We start from the raw sequence: 26,872 nt of genomic DNA on the forward strand, positions 1-26,872 counted from the left end.
GTGTGTGTGTGTGTTTTCACAGTGAACAAAGAGAAATGTGTTCTTGCCCTCATCATAATGTCTGAACTACAAGAAATGTTTATATGTGACCTTCATTGTTACACTCATACACAGTGCTTCTGCTACTCTGACTGTTAAGGGAAGGTCATAGGAAGGTCACGAGTGTTATTTTGACATTAACAGAATGTAACAGATTAATGTTACTGGTAACAATATAGTAACAAGATCACAACATGAACCAAACAAAAGAGCATTACACGTTCTCATTTACTAAACCATACACAGTATGTGTGTGTTTCAAAGTCTGAAGGGCCTTGTTTAAAGTTCCATCATTGGTCTTCTTTGTTATATCAAGTCATAGAGCCAGGGACACACACACACACACACACACACACACACACACACACACACACGTATTTGACACCTACAGAATGCTACTAGTAAAGTTTGCCCAAAGAAAGTTTTTTTTTCCCAAGATTTATATGTGCTTTTAGAGCATTTTACATTTAGTCCCCATTTGCAGGTACAATAACCTCCAATCTTCAGATGTTCTGCTAGATTTTGGAGTGTGTTTGTGGAGGTTTGTGCTCATTCAGACACAAGTGTGTTAGTAAAGTCAGGAGCTGATGTAGGGTGACGAGGCCTGGGGAGCAATCAGTGTTCCAATTCATCCCAAAGATAATCAGTAGGGTTGAGGTTAGAGAGCAATAATAGCAGACCAGAATTAAGAAGCTCCAACTTTGGGATACAGTCTGGGGAACAACCATATATGGCTGAAAGTCGGGTATCCCAATACTTTTGTGCATAGAGTGTATATTTACTGACTATTTTTTGATATTTTAGTACAATAATGACAAGCATTGGATTGATGCACTGAAATGCTTCAAACTTAAAACATGTTAAAGCATGTCCATTTTAAATGATTAACAGCTTTTCACACTAAGCTCTGAACACACTTCACAAATCAATAAGCTCCATTGCCCCAAAAAACCCAAAATCACTGGCCTTAATGATCATAGACCTGTTGCTCTCATGTCTGTGATCATGATGTCATTTGAAAGACTGGTCCTGGCCTACCTGAAGGACATCACTAGACATTTTGCTGGATCAGAGCAAACGGGTCTGCAGATGATGCAATCAACATGGACCTGCATTATATTCTCCAACATCTTCTACACTGCAACGTCTTCAACACCTTCGCAAGGATCTTGTTTGTAGACTTCAGTTCGACATTTAATACCATCATTCCTGTCCCAGATTCAGATCTCTGTGCCCATCCCAATCTGTCAGTGGATGACCAGCTTCCTGACAGACAGGCAGCAGACAGTGAGCTCACATCCAGGTATCTCACTATCAGCACTGGTGCTCCCCAGGGTTGCATTCTCTCCCCACTGCTTTTCTCCCTGTACACAAATGACTGCACCTCCAAAAACCCTCTCTGTCATCAGCCTCATCCAGGACAGAGACGAGTCTGCTTACAGACAGGAGGTTAAAGAGCTGGCTGTCTGGTGCAATCACAACAACCTGGAGCTCAACATGCTCAAAACAGTGGAGATGATCGTGGACTTCAGTAGAAATCCCCCAGCACTCCCCCCACTCACCATAATAAAGAGCACCTTAACAACAGTGGATTCATTCAAGTTTTTGGGTACCACCATCTCTCAGGACCTGAAGTGGGACAATAATATTGGCTCCATTGCTAAAAAGACCAAGAAGAGGTTGTACTTCCTTCGCCAACTGAGGAAATTCAACCTGCCACATGAGCTGCTGAAACAGTTCTACTTAGCTATCATTGAGTCTGTCCTGTGTACATATATAACTGTCTGGATTGGTTCAGGTACCAAATCAGACATCCGGAGGCTACAGCAGACGGTCAGGACTGCTGAAAGGATTATTGGTGCCCCACTGCCCAACCTCCAAGATATTTACTCCTCCAGAGTGAAGAAAGGTCTAAGAAAATCTCTTTGGACCCCACACACCCCGCCCACTCTCTCTTCGATCAGTTGCCTTCTGGTTGGCGCTACAGAGCCTCATCCACCAGAACAGAAAAACAAAAACGTTTTTTTTCCCGCAGGCTATACCCAGCCTGAACAATTAAAATATTCATAACTACACATTGTCCATCATAACTGACACATTTATACATAGAATCTAAAATGGTACATTTGTAAACTGCACACTTGTACAATATTTCTACTTCTGTATATAGTGTATTATTTTATTGTCTGTTTTACTTACATTTTATTATATTATGTCTGTACGTTCTCCTGCACTGGAAGCTCCTGTCGCCAAAGTCAAATTCTTTGTGTGTGTATACACATACTTGGTAATAAAGCTATTTCTGATTCTGAAAAACTTGACCCTAAAGGGTTTTTCTGAAAACTTGCTTACTTGCTGCTTATGTTCTGAAAACAACTAAATTAAAAATACAACTTCGACAAGGACATTAACTTCATTATTTAACCCTAAGCCTTTCACAATAACTTTAGGGCACTTAGAAAATATGTATTCAATTCATAGATTTGTGTATACTTTTTAATTAAAATTTTGTATTTGTATTAGTTAAGAGGTGTAACTGATCTCTTGTGCTCACACTTTATGTGGCTTATGAAGGGCAAAACGCACAATAAATAATAGTAATAGTAAATAATAATAGTGTTCTATTGATAGACATTTTTTTCCAGAACGTTTATGCAACCTAGTGTAACTCTTCTTCAACCTGGGACTGTTGGGGTGGTTGGGGGGTCCACTGGTCTAACATGTTTAAAGAATCACTTGATAAAATGTTAAGTTAGATTCCTAACATCGCTGGGATATGCAAAGAAACAGTTCCACTGTGCTGTTATGTAAATGTGACAAGTGAAAAGTCTTTAAATTTCCTCCCCACCAATAAACACACAGTCATACATCTGCATTTGTTTTACTGATGGTGAAGTCCTTCTACTGAGGTAATAATAAATGCAAATAATTAATATTATGCCACCCCTAAATCTAACCCTAACCATAATAACCAACACCCCTAAAAACAAAAAACCCTCAGACACACACAGCTGTATGTCTGTTAATGTATATCCAATACTAAAGTAGACACAATCAGCAGCTGTATGTCTGATTAACAAGCACCAACAATTTAACCCCTTAGCCTTCACCGCAGCGCCGGCACGACGATATCCCATTGTTCTCAGGTGTTAATGTTTAGCAATAGATTCAATAAAAAGAGGCAAGAGTAACCACCTAGATCTGAAGTGTTAGTGTTAAGGGGAGTCAAATCCACACTCTGCTCAGTTACGTTCACACTACATATCTTGTCTTCAGCCTGATTAACCACACTGAGAATAGAACGTGTGACCTGTGGCAGGGTGGTGTTGCATGTTGCAGATACGTCGCTCGTTGTAGCTTCATCTCGCTGCAGCCTGGAGATGTCCTGATTAAAGTCCTGACGTTACACTCATGAGTGACGCAAACAGCTGCAACCATGATGACACTGACAAGCTTACAATTAGTTTTTCTCTCTCACCGCCCCACACAAAAATATGCACAAATGATGACATGGTTACGCAAGAAATCTAAACGAAAAAGTCAAGGAAACTGAATGAATAATACAAGTAAAAATCAGTCTCGAAACCGACACTGGATTTCAAACTAGCAAAACACACAAACCTCTATTCAAAAAACACATGAATGTTGTGGATAGATTGATAGACTGATAGAGAGATGGAGAAAGAGAGAGAGTGGCTGTGGTTTTTTTGGGGGTTTTTTTGGGATTTTTTGTAACCTGGTCTCCCATCCCATTCCCCACTGAGCATAAAGCTCCATGTGCTCCATCTGAGACATGTGAAAACAACTGACTGCATTTTTTAAAAGAAAAACAGCGACGCGCAACACACTTGCGCTTTAACCTCTTCCGCACAAATGCTCACAAACGCCCATGACTTTTCTAGATTCTTTGATTGGTAGGAGAGAGAGAGAACGTTACCATCCATCAAAGCTACACATCCTGCCCACACAAATACTCATCAGAATCTGATGATCTGATTTCTGCAGTCCGATGTACTCGAACTGCACACAGGCTTATTACAGAGCGCAGACAAAACCCTGCTAGTGTACAGGAAGATGAGTGTGGACACATTTATTTGAGTCTAAAGTTGATAACTAGACAAAGTTTTTTTGTCATGGGGTCCAGCTGATTGGTGCACAGAACAACCTAAGCATTTTTAAGCTCTCTGCAAAAGCAAATAAATATTTTACTTCGGTTGGTAAAATATCTTCTTAAAGCTAGAAGTATCATTTGTCTAATCCTTTACAGTTGTTATTTATGCTGTGCATTTCACACCGAATTACTTAATGAGTCAGCTCTTAAACCAGCGGAAATGCAGCGCAGTTAGTGAAGGAGGTCTGCTGGTTCTATCTAAAACAGAAAGATAGAGCTACATCGAAACCTAGACAGATAGATTGATTGACTGACAGAGAGAGAGAGAAATAAAGACAGAAAATGTCAGTGTGTGTTTGGGTGTGATTACATGAAAGAAATCACTCACCCATGACACTACACGGCCGTTGAAACATGGCAACTTGGTGTTATCATCTGATATCTCTTCCTTCACGACCCTGTAATGATAAGAGGAGAAAAAGAGAAGAGAAATAAAAAAGAAGAAAGACAAAGGTAGAAGAAGGGCAAGAAAAAAACAGAGAAAAAAGATTCAGAAGATTTTCAGAAGAAAATCGAGTAATAGAGAAAAAAAAGAGGAAATGGGAGAAAAGAGAGAGCAATTCAGAAAAATAGCAGTAAGGAAAAGCAAAGAGAAAGAAAAGAATAGAAATAGGAGAGAAAGAAAAGAAGAAAATAGAATAGCGAAGAATAGAAAAAAGTACATAAGGATTAGAAAGAGAAGGAAAAGAGAAAGAAAAGGAAGAGAATGAAATAGAAAAGAGAAGAGAAGAAAAAATCCAAAAGAGAAAGAGTAGAGAAAGAGAAGGACAAGATAAAAAGAAGAGAAAGAGAAGAGAGGAGAATTTATTATTAGGAAAAACTTGAAAACACCAAAAATCAAATGTTTAATATGATGCTTCATGTCGAAGAGACTGCAATTTAGTTTAGGGCTGCAGATATCTATTATTTGAGTAATCGAACCTTCTACCGATTATTCCATCGATCAATCAAGTAATCAGGTAAGAAGTATCTTCTTTATTAAAGAGCAACATTAAATATACAAAAAAAAATAAGACGGGTCTCTTAAAATGAACAAGTCATTTGTTTCCTTTTTAGAAAAATGTACATTTTTATTGCTGAAATTGCAATCTGTGTAAACTAACCCCATTTAGTGTATTTAATTGCCATATTACATCAAAATGCAAATATAAATATATAAAAAAAAATCATTCATAAAAATATAAAAAATCTATTTCAAATTAGTTTAAAAATTGTAATCGCACTGTACAGTGTTATCTTTATGTTTTAGTTGGAAATTCAATTTTCAACTATAATTGAATTAAAACAAAATTTGGAAACTTTCTGTCAATTTCAATGGACTGAATTTTCTCCCAGTTCCTCCATTTTCCATTCTGCAGCATCTTCTGTGTTTACCTGTCCAGGGCGCTCCAGAGTTTAGTTGGTGGTGCGTCAGTAATAATGGTCCGTGGGGAAACACAATGCTCCACAATGTGTAGTTAAATGGATTAAAGAAGCATCAAGGCAAATAATTTGCCTCAAACATTTTTTTGTATTCAAATTATTTGAGGAATCGTTTCAGCCCTAATTTAGTAATCATGAATTAAACAAACAAACAAACAAACAAACAAACAACCAAAAACAGATGACCAAATGACATTGTTATTTGAATTACACACGAGTTACACAAATCCACTACAGCAGAGCAAATGGAGCAGCATCACACAGGTCAATTTATACACACAACCCAATTTAACTTTAACTAAACAATCACTTACACACAAACACACACACACACACACACACACACTTGCCCCCTCCCCCTTTCCCCCTCTTTAAAAAGGTGTTGACCTTGAATGACCCGTGTTGTCATGGAAACCAATGTGAAAGAAGACAATCTAAACCAAGGCGCATGATGTATTAATAATAGAACTGTTTATAGCGATCATGGTGATTTCATACATTATAAATCTAAACTTTAATCACATCCTCGCTCACACAATCACACACACAGACACACATTTAAACGGCAGCACACGTTTGTGAAGGAAGATGAATAGAATGGTTCCCTCTATCTTTCTTTGGACCGCACCTGTTCCTTTGCAGACCCCATAAAATTAAATTGCTTTTTTCGTTTTGTGTGTGTGTGTGTGTGTGTGTGTGTGTGTGTGTGTGTGTGTGTGTGGACAGAGATGAAGACATGTATCCAGGTGCAAAGAAAGAATCATATAAATCAAATCATAACTCGTCCGTTGGTTTGGTAAATTGTGTGAAATGAAACACTGTCCTCTAGACATCACAGACTGATGATTCAATATGGTGGTGTGGGGAGAGAAGGGGTGGGCAGGTTGGGGTGAGATGCAGGTTTCAGACATATAGACCATTTTAGTGTATGTGAACAAGATATGTATATAATCATATATATATATATATATATATATATATATATAGATAGATAGATATATATAGATAGATAGATAGATAGATATATAGATATATATATAATCATATATATATATATATATATATATATATATATATATATATATATATATATATATATATATATATACATTTTGCTAAAACGTTATCCACGTATTATTATGTTATTATGTATTTTCCATTCATAGGCACTACTCAGCTAATTTGGAAGAGTTTAACTCTAGACCCATATGGATCATGGCTAAATCTTGTGAAAGAAATTAGTTAGTCTGCAACGGCATGCAGGATACGATATAAACATATACAGATTCTTTGTGCCTTGTCCACATCCCAGTCAACATTTAGTCCCCATTTGCTGGTGTAACAACCTCCACTCTTCTGGGAAGAGGTTCCACTAGATTTTAGAGTGTGCTTGTAGAGATTAGTGCTCATTCAGCTAAAGTGTGGTAGTAAAGTCAGGTACTGATGTAGGGTGAGGTCAGTCAGTGCTCCATTTTTTTCCAAAGGTGTTCAATAGGGTTGAGGTCTGAGCTCAAAATCCTCCACTGTATCCTCATGGAGCTGGCTTTGTACACAGGTGCATTGTCATGCTACAACAGATCTGGGTTTGCTAGTTCAAGTGAAGGGAATAATATATTCTGCAGAGACATCCTACACAATCATATGCCTTTGTGTTTTAACATCTTCCTTACAAGCAACTCCTCAGTGAGCACACTGCATAGCAAACTAGCATTAGATTAGCTAGATGACTGATATTGATTTTAAATTCTAGGTTATAAATGAGGCATGGTAGCTAACTAGCAAGCTAAAACTTTTACTGATTTGACAGTTAGCAATTTAGCTCCTTTTTACATATTATCCTTTCTATGATCCATAAATAGAAACACCTTAAGTAGTAGTGTACAGAACAATTAAACAGTGACTTTTGTGCTACAGATGTATTTCTGCAATGTGTCAATGTCCAGTGAGTAGTAACTACCAATATGAAATACATTTACACACATTTATATTATACATACATATTCACATTTTCATTTACAAATACACAAATACATTTTTATGTGTGAATGCTTGTAATATATTAGTTTAATCGTTTCACATTAAACATAATCACTGAGTTGATTCCTGACAAACTATGGGGTAAGTCTAAGTTTTAGGTTTATGAGCTGTGGCTATTTTTAAACTGTCATTTTTAACAACTTTTTATTTGATCAAGTCATTTACATTTTACAGTTATGACATTTAGCAGACATGCTTATCCAGAACGACTTACAGCAAACAGTTGAGGGTTAAGGGCCCAGCAGTGGCAGCTTGATACATAGATCGATAATTTTGCCAAACTCTAAACACAAAAGCTACGTTCACAAATACAGAGGCTTGCAGCGAAAAGCGACCAAAGATCACTTTCCCAGCAAAGTGAGTGACAAAATGTGGGCGTACCCAGCATCCTTTATGCAAATATGAAACAATATGATACAACAGCTACAAATGGTAGTGAAGAAAGTAGAGCCCTGGTGATCCGTCTCCCGATTTGTGGAACATTATATGCATCACTTACTAATTAAAATAGTAACACCTACCGGTGATGCCATAATACAATAACAGTTAAATATCAAATAAAATTTTGGAAACACTTGAAGAGACTTAACAAGACACAGGTTAAGCCGAGCATGTGAAGATTTATTGAACGTCAACTGTGGCATGTCAACTATTCATGCATGAACATGTGCACAGCACCTCTGTTCTCCATTTAGGGCTAAAACGTTTCCACTTCATCGCGCTGTATTTGGCGACACAAGCTAAAACCTTTTTGCATCACAGCTGTCATAACTAAAATTACCGAAATACATCTGCATCTGATGAAGTTAATTGGTTGGACAGGTAGTCACATGACTGTATTGTACCACATCACATTACGCAATAATTCTCACATTCTGCCTAAAACAACATTATGTCGTACACCATATGCCATATATATACTGTATATATATGGCAAGAACATATTATACAGTATACACTTTCCACAGAGCATTAATTTCTGGCATTAGATGAAATGTCCTGCAACAGCAACATGATGTCCCTGACTCAGGCAGCCACTCAATCCACCCCACCCCCATCCCATTCACCGAAACTGGGACAGACAGAGGAAAGAACATGATCCTTCGACAGCCCGTCTAGCAGTTTCCAAACTCTAAATGTCTGTCTAAGAGATTACAGTCGACTATAATAATGCACTGCTAACAGCCCGACTTCCTCTCATATCTCCACATCTTTCACCTCCCTCTTTTACACCCTGCTATTACAACTACTACATCTTTTAAGACTGTGCTACTTGATGTAGCACTAGACAGCTATTAATCACAGTCTACTGCAATTACTTTTAACACACTGTGCTTTCTGCAACCTGCCAATACTTTTTTAATGCAGAGACAGAATATGCTCTACTCTTGAAAGAGAATTTCCTACCTATGTTTCTAAACTGTTTTTCAAAACAGACTCCATTTTTAAAGATACGTTTTACTGCTTGAATTATTGTAAACGTTTTCATACTCTCTCATATAAAGTGGCGGTCAACCCCAGATAATTCACGGTTCGAAAAATTTGCGGGTTATTATATGGAACCTAACCAACAGCAAGTTGCGGATTATCTTACAATTCGCGGGAATCCGCAGCGGGACCGAATGTTCAGGAACGTTAGGAATAACATTTTAAACTATGTTTTAACTAACAAATTTCCTAAACATTTTTGTTTTCCTAAACATCATTGTATTAATCATTTTAGGTGATAAAGCAATTATGTCCATTACTTTAAAAAGTAACCAACTTACTGGCATAATGTCCAGATGATTTCACTAAGGTACCATAGGGGCTGCGTGGGTGCGACCAAAATTTGCGGATTTGCGGAATTCGCAGGAGGTCTTAAAACGTAACCCCCCGCGAGTTCCGGGGATCGCTGTACAAATAGACATATACAAGACGAGTACAGGGTGAGTCAAATGGCTGCAATTAGTCAAATGAGTATTTATTGTCCCTCTATGCAGCCTGTATACACTAGAAAGAAATGTTGTATTTTTTTACAGGACCATAATATAACAAAAAATTCTGAACATTTGAAATAATCCTAGGCCTCCTTTCCCTAATCCTACCTGTAAGTATTTCTTTGTAAACAATGAAATTCAATTTTAAACCACATCTCTAAAACCTAGTCTCTAAAACACTAAGCTATAAAAGGCTAGTTTATATTTTTACATTAATGTTTTCTACTACATACACCCCAAAATTCTTTACAGATACCGGCCAATTATTTAGATCTCCCATATTGCACGATCAGTAATATACTTATGCAGCGGTCCCCAACCTTTTTTGCGCCACTGACCGGTTTAATGTGAGACAATATTTTCACGGACCGGCCTTTAAGGTATGGCGGAAAATACAACAAAATAAAATGATACGGGTGGCATAAAAACTGGTATTTTATAAATATAATAATAAACTCGAATCCACTGTGTTGTTGTTTGTTCATTTTGCTAGCTTGGGGGTTTGAATTTAGAGGTAATGTATTATGTGTTAGCGACTGGAGCAGCCCCTTTAAGAAGGTAGCGGATGGAGGTAAGACATGTGACCGAGGCATCATGACATGCATCAAGAGTGAGTCATAGACAGATGTGGCGGAGAGAATCTGGTAATTCTCCAAAATAAACTATCGTTCAGAATCAGATAATAAATAAAACGGAAATAATGTAAGTTATGTCTTTCTGTGCGGCCCGGTACCAATTGACCCACGGACCGGTGCCAGACTCATGTCTGAGGCGTTGTCTGAAGTGAAACTGCCTTACAATGTCCTGATGATGGAGCAGAGCCTCAGACAGATATGCTAGTCTGGAGACCATTAAACTTTTTATATCCTGAGCAACTGCCAAGTTAAAATTCCTTGTAAGTGAGGCTTGTTGGCTAATAAAACTGATCTTGTATTAAATCCATGCACACGCCCATCAATCATCTTTGTCCTTCGCGTTTGGACGTCACTGCACACGCTTCCTAATGTGCAAGATCGTTTACATTACAGTAAATAGAGAAAGACACGTATGAGTTCAATCCAGCCATTTCTTCACTATGATGACTCACTCTCGCTCACACACACACACACACACACACACACACACACACACACACACACAAAGGGTGGTATGGTTTAAAATGTTTCATAATATAAGCTGTAATAAGATAAATTCAGTGTCACAGGATTAGTTATCCATTTTGAAAAACAAATAATGTGGTACTTAGCATCTTTGCATGTCTTTGTACGTACAATAAAAACCTTTCTTAAAAAGAAAAAATATATGGGGCTTAGGAAGCTTGTTCCAGAAGCTGTGGACGGACTTCTCCCCCCCCCAAAAAAAGGGCGTGGCCAGCTCTGAATGCCTTTTTAAAATCCACATCCACGTATCTACATTTTCACGGGGTGTTAAATAAAAATGCATTTCTCAAAAGTTTTAAGTGGCAATGCATTAAATGCATTTAAAAAGACATTTAAATATCACCATTGTGCTACCGATATTTTCTATACCTTTGGCTCGGAATGCATTTTGAAATACACAATAAATTTTGCTACGAATATCACGGTGTTATGATGAAAATACAATCCTAAGTGTCCTAAACGTCAGTCTAATTTTACGGCAATTTACATTTAATTGATTTTTTTGCTACCATTTATGCTTTTGACATGTTACACATCAAATCAGATAAATTAAGTAATACATTTTCATTTTAATTTGTACATATGCTAATGGGAAATGAATATTTAAATATTAAATACATTTAAAGGTCTCTGCCTGTAAAAATTTTATTTTTTCACATTTCTTCTGTAACCTCTATTCTGACTGGCTTGCTAATACATCCATTATATTTTTTCATCATGTAAATGAGAAGACCCAAATCTTATCCAGCCAGACAATACCCCTGTGCACAAAGCAGAACTATGAATATATGGTTTACATGGGCTGGAGTGGAAAATCTTAAGCGATCTGCGATAGAGCTCTGACCTCATTCCCATTAAACAACCTTGAAATGAAATGAAACATTGAGTGCACCCCAGGCCACCATTCCTTACATCAGTACCTGACTTTACACCCTTGTGCACGAATGAGCACAAATCTCCACACAAACACTCAAAAATCTTGTGAAACACCAGAGGAGTGGCAGTTACTACAACAGCAAATAGGGACAAAATGTGAAATAGGATTTTCAAAAAGCACAAAGAATCTTATGGTCAGGTGTCCACAAACGAACGTGTGTCCATATAGCATTTTAAAATACATTACATTGTAGAAAAAGTGCAAATACTTTCCAACTCCACTTCCTCTAGTTATCTGTACACGACTCTTACTATTAACCTAGGGGTTAAAAGTAATATAATAGGAAATTATAATTTTATAATATTTTCATTATGATCCCTATATTCTTATTTCATTACTTTTTAACCCCTAAAGAGGCAGTGACAATAAAAACTAAGACACATTATTAAGGGGACACATATGAAATCTTTTAGTTTTCTCACCTCATTTGGTTTCACCTAATTAACCAGCCCCTCAAGTGTATTTGAGGAAATGAGGTTCCCTGAGAAAACTGCTTCATATTAATGAAATGAAGATCCTCTTCTTTCAGGCGCTGTTTTTGGGTTATTGTCTTGTGTCCTTTGTTTGGACTTCATTTGCCTCTTGTATCTATAAAATGTATAAACACGCTATGCACACATAGTGAAGGACTTTCTGAGACCTTGAACCATAGTCAATGATAGAATGGTGTGTTTTCCTGATTTGATTTCAATATATATTTTTAATACATTGGACTTTTTAAAAATAAACAGTAAAAAATAAATGAAGTTTGAAGAGATTAAATACATTATATGTAAGGGATAATCCACAGCTACGTGAGCATTACTGTCACATCTCTACTAATAATAAAGCCATTGCATGTTAATTCATTCGTGCAGTTTTAATGTTAGTTTTTTCAGTTCATTAAATTTATCCTGTTCCTCGGCCCATGTATCAAAATTGCCATTTACAGTATACATTACGTGAGATGAAATAATTGACTTTTTAGCTCAGTGAGGTAATTAGAAAATGTCCACAATAGCTGCCTTAAGCTGAATGCAATTGTGATTATATGTTACTATGATTACAGTTGTTTATAGTGCAGCACGTTCACTTAGAATGTGCTCAATCTGACCAAAATGTATTCCGACAGACCACACACTATATGGACAAAAATTTGTGGACACCTGAACACAAGATTCGTATGTGCATTTTGAACATCCCATTCTACATTTAGTGTCCATTTGCTGTTATAATAACCTCCACTCTTCTGGGAATAAGTCCCAATAAAACTTTGGAGCGTACCTGTGGTGATTTGTTCTCATTCAGACACAAGGGCATTAAAGAAGGTCAGGAACTGATGTAGAATGGGGAGGCCTGAGGTGCAGTCAGCGTTCCGAATCATCCCCAAGTTGTTTAATAGGGTTGAGGTCAGATTCAGAGCTCCAAACTGCGAATAAATTTGCGACCAAAAGTATCAATTTGCTATGGTATGATCACAAAAATGTTTTGCGACTTCTGCTCTAAAGCGGGCAGAGAAATTGCGGGGAAAATTGATTTCATTGACGGAACAAATCACTGAAAAAAAAGAGACAGTAAGAAAACGGCGATAGCCAAAAGCATAAAAATGCTTGCGATCACATAATCGCGGAAAGCGCTCCAGAGAAAATGCCGTTAGCGCTCGCAGTGTCTCGTGCATGCGGACTGCGTGACAAAAAAAGAATGGAGAGAGCTAAAAAAATTTAATTTAACAGCGCCGATATGATCGCTTCAGTTTCCAGGCCATAATGTAAAAAGATGGCAGATGTACACATGACAGGATGACCGGAATAAGTGTTTTTTAATGTTTTAAAAGTGCATTCTTGTGTGACACTTACAAATATAATTTGGCAGCTGTTGTTTTACTCATATGAGCAAAATGGCTTCTTAATTGATTAGGCCAGAGCTCAATAGCAGACCACTCAATATCTGCTCTAACATATATATTCTATACACTGATCAGGTATAACATTATGACATTATAACATTATGACTGTTGAAGTGAATAACACTGATTATCTCCTCATCATGGCACCTGATAGTGGGTGGGATTTATTAAGCAGCAAGTGAACATTTTGTCCTCAAAGTTGATGTGTTGGAAGCAAGAAAAATGGGCAAGTGTAGGGATTTGAGCAAATTTGACGAGGGCCAAAATGTAATGTCTAGACGACTGGGTCGGAGGATCTCCAAACTTGCAGCTCTTGTAGGCTGTTCCCGGTCTGCAGTGGTCAGTGTCTATCAAAAGTGGTCCAAAAAAGGAACAGTGGTGAACCGGCGACAGGGTCATGAGTGGCCGAGGCTCATTGATGCATGTTGGGAGTGAAGGCTGGTTGGTGTGGTCCGATCCATTGGACGAGCTTCTGTAGCTCAAATTGCTGAAGAAGTTAATGCTGTTGATGCTTGACCGTTCAGGACTGTTTTAGCAGCAAAAGAGAGACCAACACAATATTAGGTAGGTAGCCATAATATTATGCCTGATCGGTGGGCATAAAGTTATGCCTGGTGTATCATCATGAAGCTGGCTTTGTGCACAGAGGCAGTGTCATGCCGAAACAAGTTTGGGTCTTATAGTTCTAATGAAGGGAAAATTTCATGCTAGGGTATCCAAAGACATCTGAAACAATCGTGTACCTCGAACACTGTGGTAAAAGTTTTGAGAAGAACCATATATATATATATATATATATATATATATATATATATATATATATATATATAAAATGATTCCTACCATGTATCGTAACATCTTTGAAAAACACAATATGGTATTTTTGACATATTGGCCACTGCTACTCTATTTTTTGGAAATGCATTTGGAACATTCACATGTGCCATGGGTTCCTCTGAGTTTGCAGTAACCGAGTGGATTTCACAGTGTTCCAGTGTGGCTTTATATCTGCTAAGGCTAGGAAATAACAGCTTTACAGTTTTCCCTCCACTAAAAGCTCTTTTCTAGTATACTCTCATTTTCGCTGCTGCTTTTGGCCCTCGTATTTCTCCTCAAGTTCTTTCAACATCTCCACAGCCTCTTGTCCATAAAATCACCATAGTAGTATTTTTAACTGTTGCAATAATATTGGAAATATTGGCTGCTAAGATATGTGAAATCCTGCTGCATGTTAGGGGGATTTTGTCTGAATTCAGCCCGAACCTCCACACATGTGAAAGAATGCTTACACCTGGCAATAAAATAGATCCCTACAGCCAAACCTAATTGTGGGGATTTCTGGTCGATAGGGTCATTTGAGGATGCAATGAACTTTTGTGCTGAAAGTATCAGCTGATGCCAAATTCATCTTGTGTGAAATCGCATGCTGTACCACAGTTCACCAAGTGGACATTGCCATGAGTCAGATTACTTTTCCCTCAAGATTTAACTGGGATTTAACTGGAATTTGCACGCCTTAAAATAGAACCCACCCAAAAAAAAAAACCCCTGACAACAGCTAGATTTGGGGGAAAAAAAGGCAGGAAAAAAAGGTCAGCTACAAAATTCTTGGCATCCTAGGATAAATGGAAAAGAAAAATGCTATGCAAATGTTTTTCATGGTTAGACATCTTTGGGGTGGATCTCGGTAGCACTGACTATGGAATGCTTAATGTTAAGCGGGCTAGTTTGAGTATTTAGAAAGCATCCAAAAAAAGAAAAGATTAGAAAAGTATACGGAAAAATGGCAAAAAGGGCAAAATATTAAACTTTTAATTTTATTTAAAACATATCTATAAAATAAATGTTAGTATAAGATTTAATTCCCTGTTGGTTTCTTGGTTCGTGTGCAGGGTTGCCAGGTCTAAAAGAAATTTCGACCTAACTTACAACCTCCAACAACCTTACATGAAGCAATCAAAAAAAACAAAAAACAAATTGTATCTTCTTTCTTTCTACTTTTTTGTGTCTGAATCAACTTCTCAACCACAACCTTTGTCAAATATATAAATTTTGCAACTTGTGAGTAATTAACACAACGTTGAGCTTCGAGCAGGTAAAAATGTTGTAAAAATAGACGTGTTATTTTTTACATCCAGCAGTTTAATTATATCATGATTTCACCTTTGTATAGAAAAAGACTATACAAGTGAATTTTTCTTTGTTTCTAGTTTTTCCTTCAACCAGTTCCTTACAGCAAAAGTATACAGGTGAATGATGACACAGGAGAGTCCAAGGTGTGCATTTGTTTTGTTCTTGATCATTTCCTGGCCACTAATTTGTCATGACTAAAGGCACCAAGAGTTGATTGCTGGAACCATTGTCTATCAGCAAAAATCCATCTGGATAGTTTTTCCGGCTTTCAGTCCGCTGTCATTTCAAGAGCACCATCTAGAGGTGAATCACTGATGCTATGAGCTGTTTGCTTTTACAAGTGAGACTGTGTGCTGCACAGAGTGTGCTATATTATATGTATTATTCATTAATTATATAACTATATTTATTAATAAATATATTAATATTTATTTCATTTGGCAAACATTTCATGATTCAGTACTGTTATTTTTAATAAAATCCAGTTCTATTTTTTCATGGAGTGCTGTTTTTTTTTAAAATACAGTATACATCTAAATAACGAATTGGTTGATTATTCAATTATCGGCAAGTACGGTTCAACCTAGCAATCGGTATCGATATAATCCAGTCTACCTCTAATCATGACCATTATAAGATTCATGTTTAACATTTTGGGCTTAGTTTTCTTTTTACGCAGGAGTAAATATGCACAAAACAAATAACCTGGAATACTTTATGTACAATATGTGGCAGCGGTTTTTACCTAATATTAGTTAGAGCTACACTGTATGGACAAAAGTATTGGGACACCTGATGGTTCCAGGCATATGTGCTTCTTCCACAAACTGTTAAAAGCCTTACAATTGTATATGATGTCTTTGGATGGGGTAGCATTACATTTTCCCTTCACTTGAACTAGGAGACCCAAACTCACTTAACAAAGTGAGCTCCACGTATGGTTTACATGAGTTGGAGTGGAACATCATTAATTGCCTGCTATAAATCTTCAACCTCAACCCTATCAAACACCTTCAGTATGAATTAGAACGCTGAATCTTAGGCCTCATCAACCTTCATCAGGCTCATTTCTAACACCCTTGTAAATGAATGAGCACAACCACACTCTGTAAATGTTTTTTTTAACCAGTCTAAATCGTTCAAATGATGCCTATGATTTATACGTTGATAATAACATGAATGCACAATATTTACCAAATGGACACCTGAGTGTCAAACATCACTATGGACTATGAATTTGTGCTTAATTTGAAACCACATGTTTATAAGCTTCATTTTCTGCACATTAGGAATATGTATTGGGAATTCTGAGTAGTCTGAATCTCCAGATCCTCTGAATGATGTAATCGAAATAGAAAACTAAATTGATATTTTGCAATTACAAAATATATTTAGATATTTATATTATGCACACTCTTTTGGTTTGGCGCATCAACTGTTTTACTTTTTTCTTTTTTTTTAATAATTTAGAATATTATGGTTTTAGAGCCAATATATTTTCAATTCGACCTTGTTGTTGTAACGATACACAAAATTAAAATTTGATATGCTACTATACTGAATGGTCTTAATATAATTTAGTTAAAAACAAGAATTGCTTTTGAAACAAAGTTCATTAAAATAAAACATTAACTCTCTGGCAAAGTGTTTACCCAACAACCTTACCTGAAACTATCAGGGAAAAAATGGAAAACAGTAGTAACTTTTTTCTACATTTGTGCTTGAATCGACTTTCCAACCATAATCTTGATTTAATCCTAACTCAATTCTGTGTCAAAAATCTCTATTTGGGTCAGAATCGACGTTAAGTTAACGCAAAAAATAGTAAAAAATATATTTTGTTCAACATCATGGCAGATAAAATAACAATATTTCAAACTGCTAGTAGATGATCTTCATTGTGTTTTACTTCTATAATAAAAGCTTGCTAGTGGTCTGATATTGACCTTGAAGGACACACACACACACACACCATCCAGGGCGTGCATTCCCAGTGGAACCGGGCCACTGTATCCGGTCCGTGTGTGTGTGTGTATATATATATATATATATATATATATATATATATATATATATATATATATATATATATGTGTGTGTGTGTGTGTGAGTGGGTGTGTGGAAAGGCTGCATTGATTTGTAGGCAGAGTTGACCGCTAATAAAGAGGAATTTTGTCTTCACAGGCAGCTTTGATTAAATTTGCTCCAGACAAGAGCAGACAAATAGGAACCCTGAACCCCCACGAAAAGGGAGTGAAGGAAGAGAATGAGACGAGGGAGAGAGAGAGGAATAAGGTTGATGGATAGCTAGAAGTCAAATAAAGAGCCTGCTATCACTGTCAAACACACCACAAAACACACTAAAAAGACAACTTCTGGATTAATAAACCACACTGCTTAAACACTCACACACACACACACACACACACACACACACACACACACACACACACACACACACAATGCCAATAAGCATCAAAATGCACACAAACTCCAAAGGTAAATATTCCCAAATGCACACAGGCTCATAGTTTCAAACCCCAGCAGGCACTAAACACGGCTGGAAAATAAAGCAGGGAAAGTAGGTCAGCCTCATGAAGAAACACTAATTCAGGCTGAGACAAAGTAACAGAATGCACACGGAAAGAACCTCGACTGTTAAAACGAGCCAGGGCCACAGTGACCTCTCTCACACACTATTTCTCATATGCAAACCTCTTGCAGGATTATGCAGTGATGCTGCCAGATATAGTTTAAAAAAAATACCAGTCATTTTACCCGCCCATCATCTGCAGATCTGCAAAACAGCTAAAAGTTACTAAAGAAAAAGAGAGGACAAAATAAGTAGTTAAAAAAAGAGTCCAGATTGCAAAATTGATGCAAGAAGATGGAAAGATGGAAAGACAGAGTAAGACAGAGAGAAAGATGGAGAACATGCTGAATGGATCAGCTCCGCAATCCGAATCCGGCAGCAAAATTACAGTGAAGTCAATATTTATGACTCACGCTCGCCACAATCCAGGAAAACATGCGATTTCCGAATATGTCAATGACGCACTAATGCGGTGGTTCTTTTTCAGTTTCCTGGTCGGACAGTAAAAACTCCCATCGGCATGAACGAAGCTTCATGTCAGACTAATGTGATTATGGGGTGGGCTAAGATTTAGTAGCAGTGGGCAGCAGTGTGTGTTCCAGACCTCACAAAACTGGGTTCTCATGTGTAACAGCTATTGGCTCTCAGTGTCACGTAAGTTTCAACTTTTGTGTTGTAACGATTTTCTGATCACAGGAAATGAAAAGTGCCATCAATATATGAACCAGAACTGTTAACAAACTGGAGTACGTTCATTTGTTCACCTTTCTTGTACGAGTGTTGCATCGAGAAAAAACATCTCATGCTCTAATCGATTCAAAAGATTCTTCTATGTGACAGCTAATCGATAAATAGGCCCAATCATGGCGTCCGATCATAGCCTGGTGCTCCATCTGTCCATGCTGTGCATATATTGGGATGATCATCATGATGCTAATGACTGAACAGTCCAGGCAGCTGCTGTATGAGAGTCCTGAGGGAGAATGACAGCCCACCACACACGCACACACGCACACACACACACGCACACACACACACACAAAACCCATCAGGAAAATGAAGCCAGGTGCTATAAACTCCTTTGCTGTTAAGACCAAAAACCTATTTCAACACTGATTTCTGTCACAATCAGTTCTCCATCTCTTCGCCTATATTATAAAAAGAATCCCTCTGAGAAACCTGCTACCTCCTTCTGAAGCTTCTAAAACTTAATCGGCGGCTTATTCTATAAATATCGGCCACATTTTTGTATTCCAGCGGTGTGGCTATTTTTGTACGTAGTAACTTTTTGACTTTAGACACCAGAAGTCCCATTTATTACTAGTGGTCGTCTTAATTGTAGAGCGACAGAATGTGTGGTATTTGTGGATATGTGCAAAGAAAACATTCCATTTCCATGTTGGCACACCTTTCCTGCTATAAAAGTCCCCACTCTCCTAGGAAAGCTTACCTCTGCGGTGGATTTGTGTTGATTCAGCCACAAAAATATGTGTGAGGCCAGGTACTGAAGGAGACCTGGGTTGCAGTCAGGCTTCCAGTTCATCTCAAAGCTGTTCACTCAAATCAACGGAGGTCTAAAACTATTTCATGTACTCTGAGTTCTTTACACTGTTAAAGAGTTGGTCATGCTAAACACAGACAAAGTCAATGAACTGAACGTATGACAGAGTATTTATGTGCCAAACACACTCCTTCCCGGTTCGTATACATTATTTTTTTTTTTAACTATGGCCCTTCATGACATCACGAAGGACAGGCACTTTCCCAGCCCAGAACCAGAGCAAGAGCAAGAGCACGCCCATCAACATGCTTCATTCGATTATGGAAGTCATTGGCAGCATTGCACAGGACTTGCATGAGAGGATGTTGGTTAAGATGTTGAGCTTTGGTTAAGATGTTGGGCTTCTGATCGAAAGGTCATGAGTTGAAATCCCAGCACAACCAAGCCGCCACTGTTGGGCCCTCAAACAAGGCCCTTAAAACTAAAAAAGTGGTTGTATTAATAAGATAATTGTTAAGTCGGTCTAAATAAGAGCATCTGCACAAATGCAAAAAATATAAATGCAGAACGTCTCCATACATGTCCCCTGTAGTCGTTGTTCCGATTCTGGATCAAATATGCACGAATGGATCTGATTGTTACCCATAATTAATTGAAGACTATAAGGTTTTTGGTCCTGCATTATTTATAGCAATGTCACAGCTCGCAGACAATCGCTACGCAAAAGCTGAACGCCTACGCGACACTTTAGCGCCGCCCACAGCTCGGCTGTTTTCGGAAAGAAGCGTTAAAAAGCTGTATCTTTCGTTTATAAAACTGATCAAACTTAAGACTGTTCTGAGATATAAAGGTTGCAATAACACTCTATAGGTACTCAGGATTAAGAAGATTGGCTGAAACTGTGTTATGTCCCATTTAAGGTCAAAACTCTGTGCAGGACATGGGTTCTTCTACTCCGACTTTAGAAAAGAAAAAAACCTGCGATCATGGATCACCGCTTACATCCAAAATTCCAAAATTGTATTTTCAGCTTTGAAGCAGGAATATCAACATATGGGTGTGGCAATCAGATGTCCATAAACTTTTGACCATATACAGTACAGTATTTTTTTTTCCACAAACAGCTAAATTAGATTGATTGCTCTGCTTGCTGATTCCTCCAACACCAACACGTCTATTCTTGCCCTTCTTGATACTAATAGGTTTTCCAGAAACACCCTTCAGTCATGAATTGAAACTATTTCAGACATTCAACCTTGCTGTGACCTTGACCCCGTTTGGATTCAATCCAAACTCGAATCTGCTGGTTACAACCATAATTTAACTGCAAGCCTACAAACGTTTAACAGCTCATCTTTAGGTAACATATAAAAGACTGATGCATGGATAACCTAAAAAAAAAAAAAACATAAGATCCAGCATAAAAAAATATTACATGAGACTTTTGCTTTACTCAGCATCTTTTTTTTCGTGTTTTTTTCTTAGAGGTTTTATGATAAATTTCTATGCAACCACTCGAACACGTAAGGTACAATCCAGGGCGAGGTGTGCATTGCATGATTTTAATGCATCATGTGAAGGCAAAGAACCACCTGACACATCTCCACTGATAATAATCGTGTTTGTGTTTACTGTATTTTCCGGACTATAAGCTGCTACTTTTCCCCCACGTTTTAAACCCCGCGGCTTAAACAATGAAGCGGCTAATTTATGGATTTTTCCGGGTGTTTTCCCGATTTTACAAGCTTCAAGCCAAAAAACTGAGCCGCATAACATTAGACCAATGAAATTGCCGAACGGATTTAGGTGAACCAATAAAATTCTTTATATTAAATCGAGTGCGCTACCACTGAATCGGGCCGCACCACATCATAAATATGGATGAGGTTCCTCTGACGTTTGACCTGCCGCTCACTCGGACTGTCAACAGGAAATGCGAATCATTCGTCACGCTGAAAACAACCGGGGATGAAAAAACGCACTTCACCTGTGTTCTGAGCTGCACGGCATCGGGAGAAAAGCTTCACCAATGGTGATTTTTAAATGCACGACGATGCCAAATGAAAAACTCCCGAGAGAAATTGTTGTGAAAGGAAGGAGGAAGACAGTGAACAATGACTTTCTTGGTAGGCTACTGTTTAGATACAAGTCGTGTTACAGACACTGTCTTTCATTAAAGCCTGTGTAAAGTTCATTAGTTTCAATGTAGACATGCGGCTTATAGACAGGTGCGGAGTATTTATGTTCAAAATAAAAATCTTTGTCAAATTCAGTGGGTGTGGCTTATATCTGGGTGCACTTAATAGTCCGGAAATTACAGTAAATAGGTCAAAATACACTATATGGACAAAAGTTTGTGGACACCTGACCATAAAATTACTGTGTTTTCTGAACATCCTATTGCACATTCAGTCCATATTTCCTGTCATAATATCCTCCAGTCTACTGTAGTGTTGTTTTGGAGTGTGCTTGTGTAAATCTGTGGTTATTTAACCACAAGAGTTTTTGTGAAGTCAGATACTGTTTATTCAGCGTTCCAATTCATCCCACAGGTGTTTAGTATGGTTGAGGTTAGAACTTTGCAGCAGACCACTCCAGATCTTCCACTCCAAATTATGGAAATTATGGAAATAACTTTGTGCACAGCGGCATTGTCATGCTGGAACAAGTTTGGGTCTCCTAGTTCAATTGAAGACTAAATGTAATGCTATGGCATTAATAAACATTATATACAATTGTGTGCCTCCAACTGCATCAATCTGGTAACAATTCGGGGAAAGAACCACATGTGCCTGGAAAAGTGTCCCAATACTTTTGTCCACACAGTAAATTAATTCTCCCGATTCAAAACCAAATGCAGGGATAAAATTGTGATGATGAATTACATTTAACTGAATACTTAAAAAAACAAATAAAAATCCCTTAGCAAAGAAGAGGATATTTAATGTGTTTATCATTTAGTTACACGCAACTCATATCTCACACTCATGTTTGAGGCAAGTTTATGGTCAAAGAAATACTGCTACATATTTGTACTAAACTGGTTCACTGTTTAATACGTCACACGCAAGAATCACAGTTTAGGGCTGCCTAAGAAAAGTCAAAACCATGGTCATGCTAATCAGAGTTGTTCTGCCAATGTCGCAACAAAATCACTCTTTCAAATCAAAATCATTCTTCCTTATGTCTTATATCCTAAGCTACTTTGTATTAGCGAAGACTCTTTCGATCAGCTGAGCGAGGAGCTTAATCAAAAAACAAAGACTCAAAGGCATTCATAGTTTTGTTGCCCTTGTTGGAAAATAGCTGGATGGAAGATTAGTGCTGGAAAATAGCTTTGGGTTGAGCAACACCTAAACAATAAACGCAAAGTGACGCTGTCTGCTTACACTGATTTGCAGGGAAAAATAGGGGGGAGGAAAAAAAAGGAAAAGACAAGAAAATACAATGCCTTCCTTGTCTTTCTAGCTAAACAAAAACAGGAGAAAGTGTAATCATACAAAAATAAAGACTCTCACAGCTACAAATCCTAGGAGTAACAGTCATTACAGTTATCAGGTATCTACAAAGTACAGGGGGTTTAAATCAGTGGTCCCCAACACCTGGGCCACACAGAAAGAATACATAACTTACATCATTTCTGGGTTTTTTTTGTTGTTTTTTTATACACATCTGTCTATGGCTCACTCTTGATGCATGTCATGATGCTTGGCTTGGTCACGTCTTGCCTACAGCCACTACCTTCTTTAAGGGGCTGCTCTGTCCGCTAACACATAATACATTACAGCTAAATTCAAACCCATACTCATGTTTATTATTATATTTAAAAATACCAGTTTTTATTCGTTCGTATCATTTTATTTTGTTGTATTTATCCACCACACCTTAAAGGCCGGTCTGTGAAAATATTGTCTGACATTAATCCAGTCCGTGGCATGTGCAACATGTGCAACTGAAGAAAAGACTGCAAAAGAATCTGATGAAGAATTTAGCAGTATTTCGAAATATTTTATAAAAAAAATAAAATTAAGTTTGGATAAGATATACCTTTATTCATCCCACAGTGGGGAAATGCAGCAAAGAAAAATAAATGTGCAAATATAAAAAAAAAAAAATGTAGAAACATAACAGTATATACAACACAATGCACAAATACAAAGGAAGAAAAAGAGACCACGAATAGGTAGACACTATCAGACATATTGCACATAGGTAATATTGCACGGTTTTAAATGATTGTTATTGCACATAAAAAACTGTAATTATTGCACAGTTAAACAGTAATAACAGTGTATGTGATGGTGACTGGTTCACTGGGAGCAGCTCTGAGTGTAAAGTCTTGTAAAGGGAGAAAAGACCGTCTGTATCGCTCCTTCATACACTTAGGATGTAACAGTGTGTCACTGAAGGAGCTGCTCAAAGCTGAAACTGTCCCATACAGAAGGTGAGAGTCTGCTTTGTAAAAAATGACTGACTCACCTCATATAATTATGATAATTCCATTCTTATACAATTGAGGCTTTATGATGTACATTTTTATAATAAAGCTCCAAAATCGGCTAAAGTGCTTGCATTCTTTTTTTCTCGGGCACTATACAGGTAGTCTTGTACTTACGATGGAGATACGTAAGTCGAAGATGGTGCTATGACAGTGACAGGATTTATAATTTTTATTATCTGCTCTAAAATGATGGCTTTTTTCTTCTTTTTTTTTACTACCAGCAGGACATACACTTGGCGCTTGGAAGACTTGCTTTTATCACCAAAAATTGTTGTTTGAAACCGTTTAAAACAGAAAAAAATACACACTGAGACAACTTCACTTCATCGACCGCTAGCTAGAGTGGGGCATCTCACAGGGATACGCTCATGCCAGCTGCGCGGTAAACGTATCGTACATAGTTACAATTTTGTCGTATCGCTCTCATCATCGTAAGATCGAAAAATGGTGAGTCGAAGCATCGTAACTCGGGGTAACCATCTGTAGTTTGCAATGGAGCAGAGCTGGTGTCTTGAAAACTATCAAAAAGCTCTTTTCGAATGTTATAATGTAGTTGTGTGACAATATTACCTACAATGTGTGTCATTTGTCACAGAACCACACTATAGCAGTTGAAAAGTATCCTTCAAAAGACACGGGCCCTGCTTAACTGCAATATTGCCCGAGAAAGTGGAATGACTTTAGCACAGCTACAGAACTTATGTCCCAGTAAGTCATTTTGTATTAGTAATGTTGTTCAAATAAAGCTTTTGTATATAGTTTTTGCTATTTAAAAAAAAAAAAAACAACTAGGTCTCTCTGAAGCTCATTCAATAAGCTTTAGATTTGCTAAATTCTTCATTCAGTTGAACTTAGTTGAACTCCAACTCCAGTTGCTTAAACTTATAGTTTGCACCTGACTTACAACTGAGGCAGCCTCTAACACACGCATGTAGCTTCATGTAGTTGAAGCAGTTGAGTTAAAAGCTTGAGGGCTCGACATTCCCAGCTTTGACTTTCTGTGAACTCGACTAGGAATAGCTCAGGGTAAAAACTAAATGTATACAATTTTTATCTTACCCCAAATGTCGGCAGTCAGCCAAAAAACACAATATAGACAAAGAATTGAAACACCTGTCCTTTACTGCCATATGGAGTTCTTCCACAAACTGTTCGCACTGCATGCACAAAGTTGTATCAGGTGTATTTGAATACGATAGCATGACATTTTCTCTTCACTTGAACTAGGAGACCCAAGCCTGTTCCAGCATGACAATGTCTCTGTGCACAAAGCCAGTTTCATGAACATATGGTTTACATGGGTTTTAGTAAAAGATCTTGGTTACGCTGTTATAAAACTCTGACCTCAACCCTACTGAACCCCTTTGGGTTGAATTTGACTGCTAAATGAATCTCAGGCCTCCTCACCTTAAATCAGTACTTGAATTTGCTAAAACTCTTGTGGCTGAATGAGCACAAATCTCCACAAGCACACTTCAAAATCTACTGAAACATCCTCCCAGAAGAGTGGAGGCTATTATAACAGCAAATAGGAACTGTGGAAGAGGATGTTTAATAGCCACAAAAAAAAAAACCTAATGGTTAGGAGAACCGCTTTGATTCTATATTTGCACCTGAGCAACAAGTAGCTAACAAGTTACGCAAGTTTCTCTCAACCAAAACCGAAAATTAAAAATACAAGGAATTGCAGTAATCTAATATTCAATAAATAACATTGTAAAATAATTACTATTATAGCAGAGCATATTTGCATGCTTAAATATAACAAAAGGCATGCATTTAAAAAAAATGTTGCATTATATAATAGATCAGGAAGTACTGTAGTTCTGAACAGGGCTGAAACGACTTCCCAAGTAACGCGAATAATTATAATAAAAAAAATGCATCAAGGCAAATTATTTGCTCTGTTTAATCCTTTTAACTACACACGGAGCACTGTGTTTCCCCCAGGACCATTATTACAGACGCACCTCCCGCTAATCTCTGGAGCGCTCTGGACAGGTAAACACTATAGAAGCCCGTTTCCTCCACATAAAAAAAGTGCCTAATTTTAATTTTGGAATTGCGAGAAACAAAGTCGGAATCGTGAGAAATACGTTTGGAATTGTGAGGAAAAAAAAGACGGAATTGCGAGAAAAGATTCAGAATTGCAAGAAAAAAAAATCTAATTCAGGCAAACTTTCTTTTGTTGTTGTATGAAAGTGTTAATGGGCTTTCATTACTGGCCAACAAAAGAAAGTTTGCCTGATTTCTGAAGAGATGCTGACAGAAGATGCTGCAGAATGAAAAATGGAGGAACGGGGAGAAAACAGTGATGGGTGAGGAAAATATTTGTATATTTAGTATTGCTCTTTAATAAAGAAAAGCTTCTTATCCGATTAATTGATGGAATAATCGGAAGAAAAATCGATTACTTAAATAATCGATAAATGCATTCCCAGTTCCGAACAAGTTAACATTAATGCGCTCTTTCTATTGCATCATAACAGTTCATGCACAAGGCTTGTATGAACA

At 37.5% G+C, this 26,872-nt stretch overlaps 1 protein-coding gene across 1 annotated transcript in view; it reads right to left on the reverse strand.

Annotated features, from left to right (window-relative positions):
* The window catches only part of LOC124395469 (segment polarity protein dishevelled homolog DVL-3), a 49,604-nt gene that overhangs the window by 16,150 nt on the left and 6,582 nt on the right, over positions 1-26,872 (reverse strand). The window contains exon 2 of the mRNA XM_046863969.1: positions 4,539-4,608. Coding sequence (XP_046719925.1) covers positions 4,539-4,608 — 70 coding nt within the window. The remainder of the gene's footprint in view (positions 1-4,538; positions 4,609-26,872) is intronic.

This window comes from Silurus meridionalis, chromosome 13 (genome assembly GCF_014805685.1).
Source record: "Silurus meridionalis isolate SWU-2019-XX chromosome 13, ASM1480568v1, whole genome shotgun sequence".
Taxonomy (NCBI): domain Eukaryota; kingdom Metazoa; phylum Chordata; class Actinopteri; order Siluriformes; family Siluridae; genus Silurus; species Silurus meridionalis.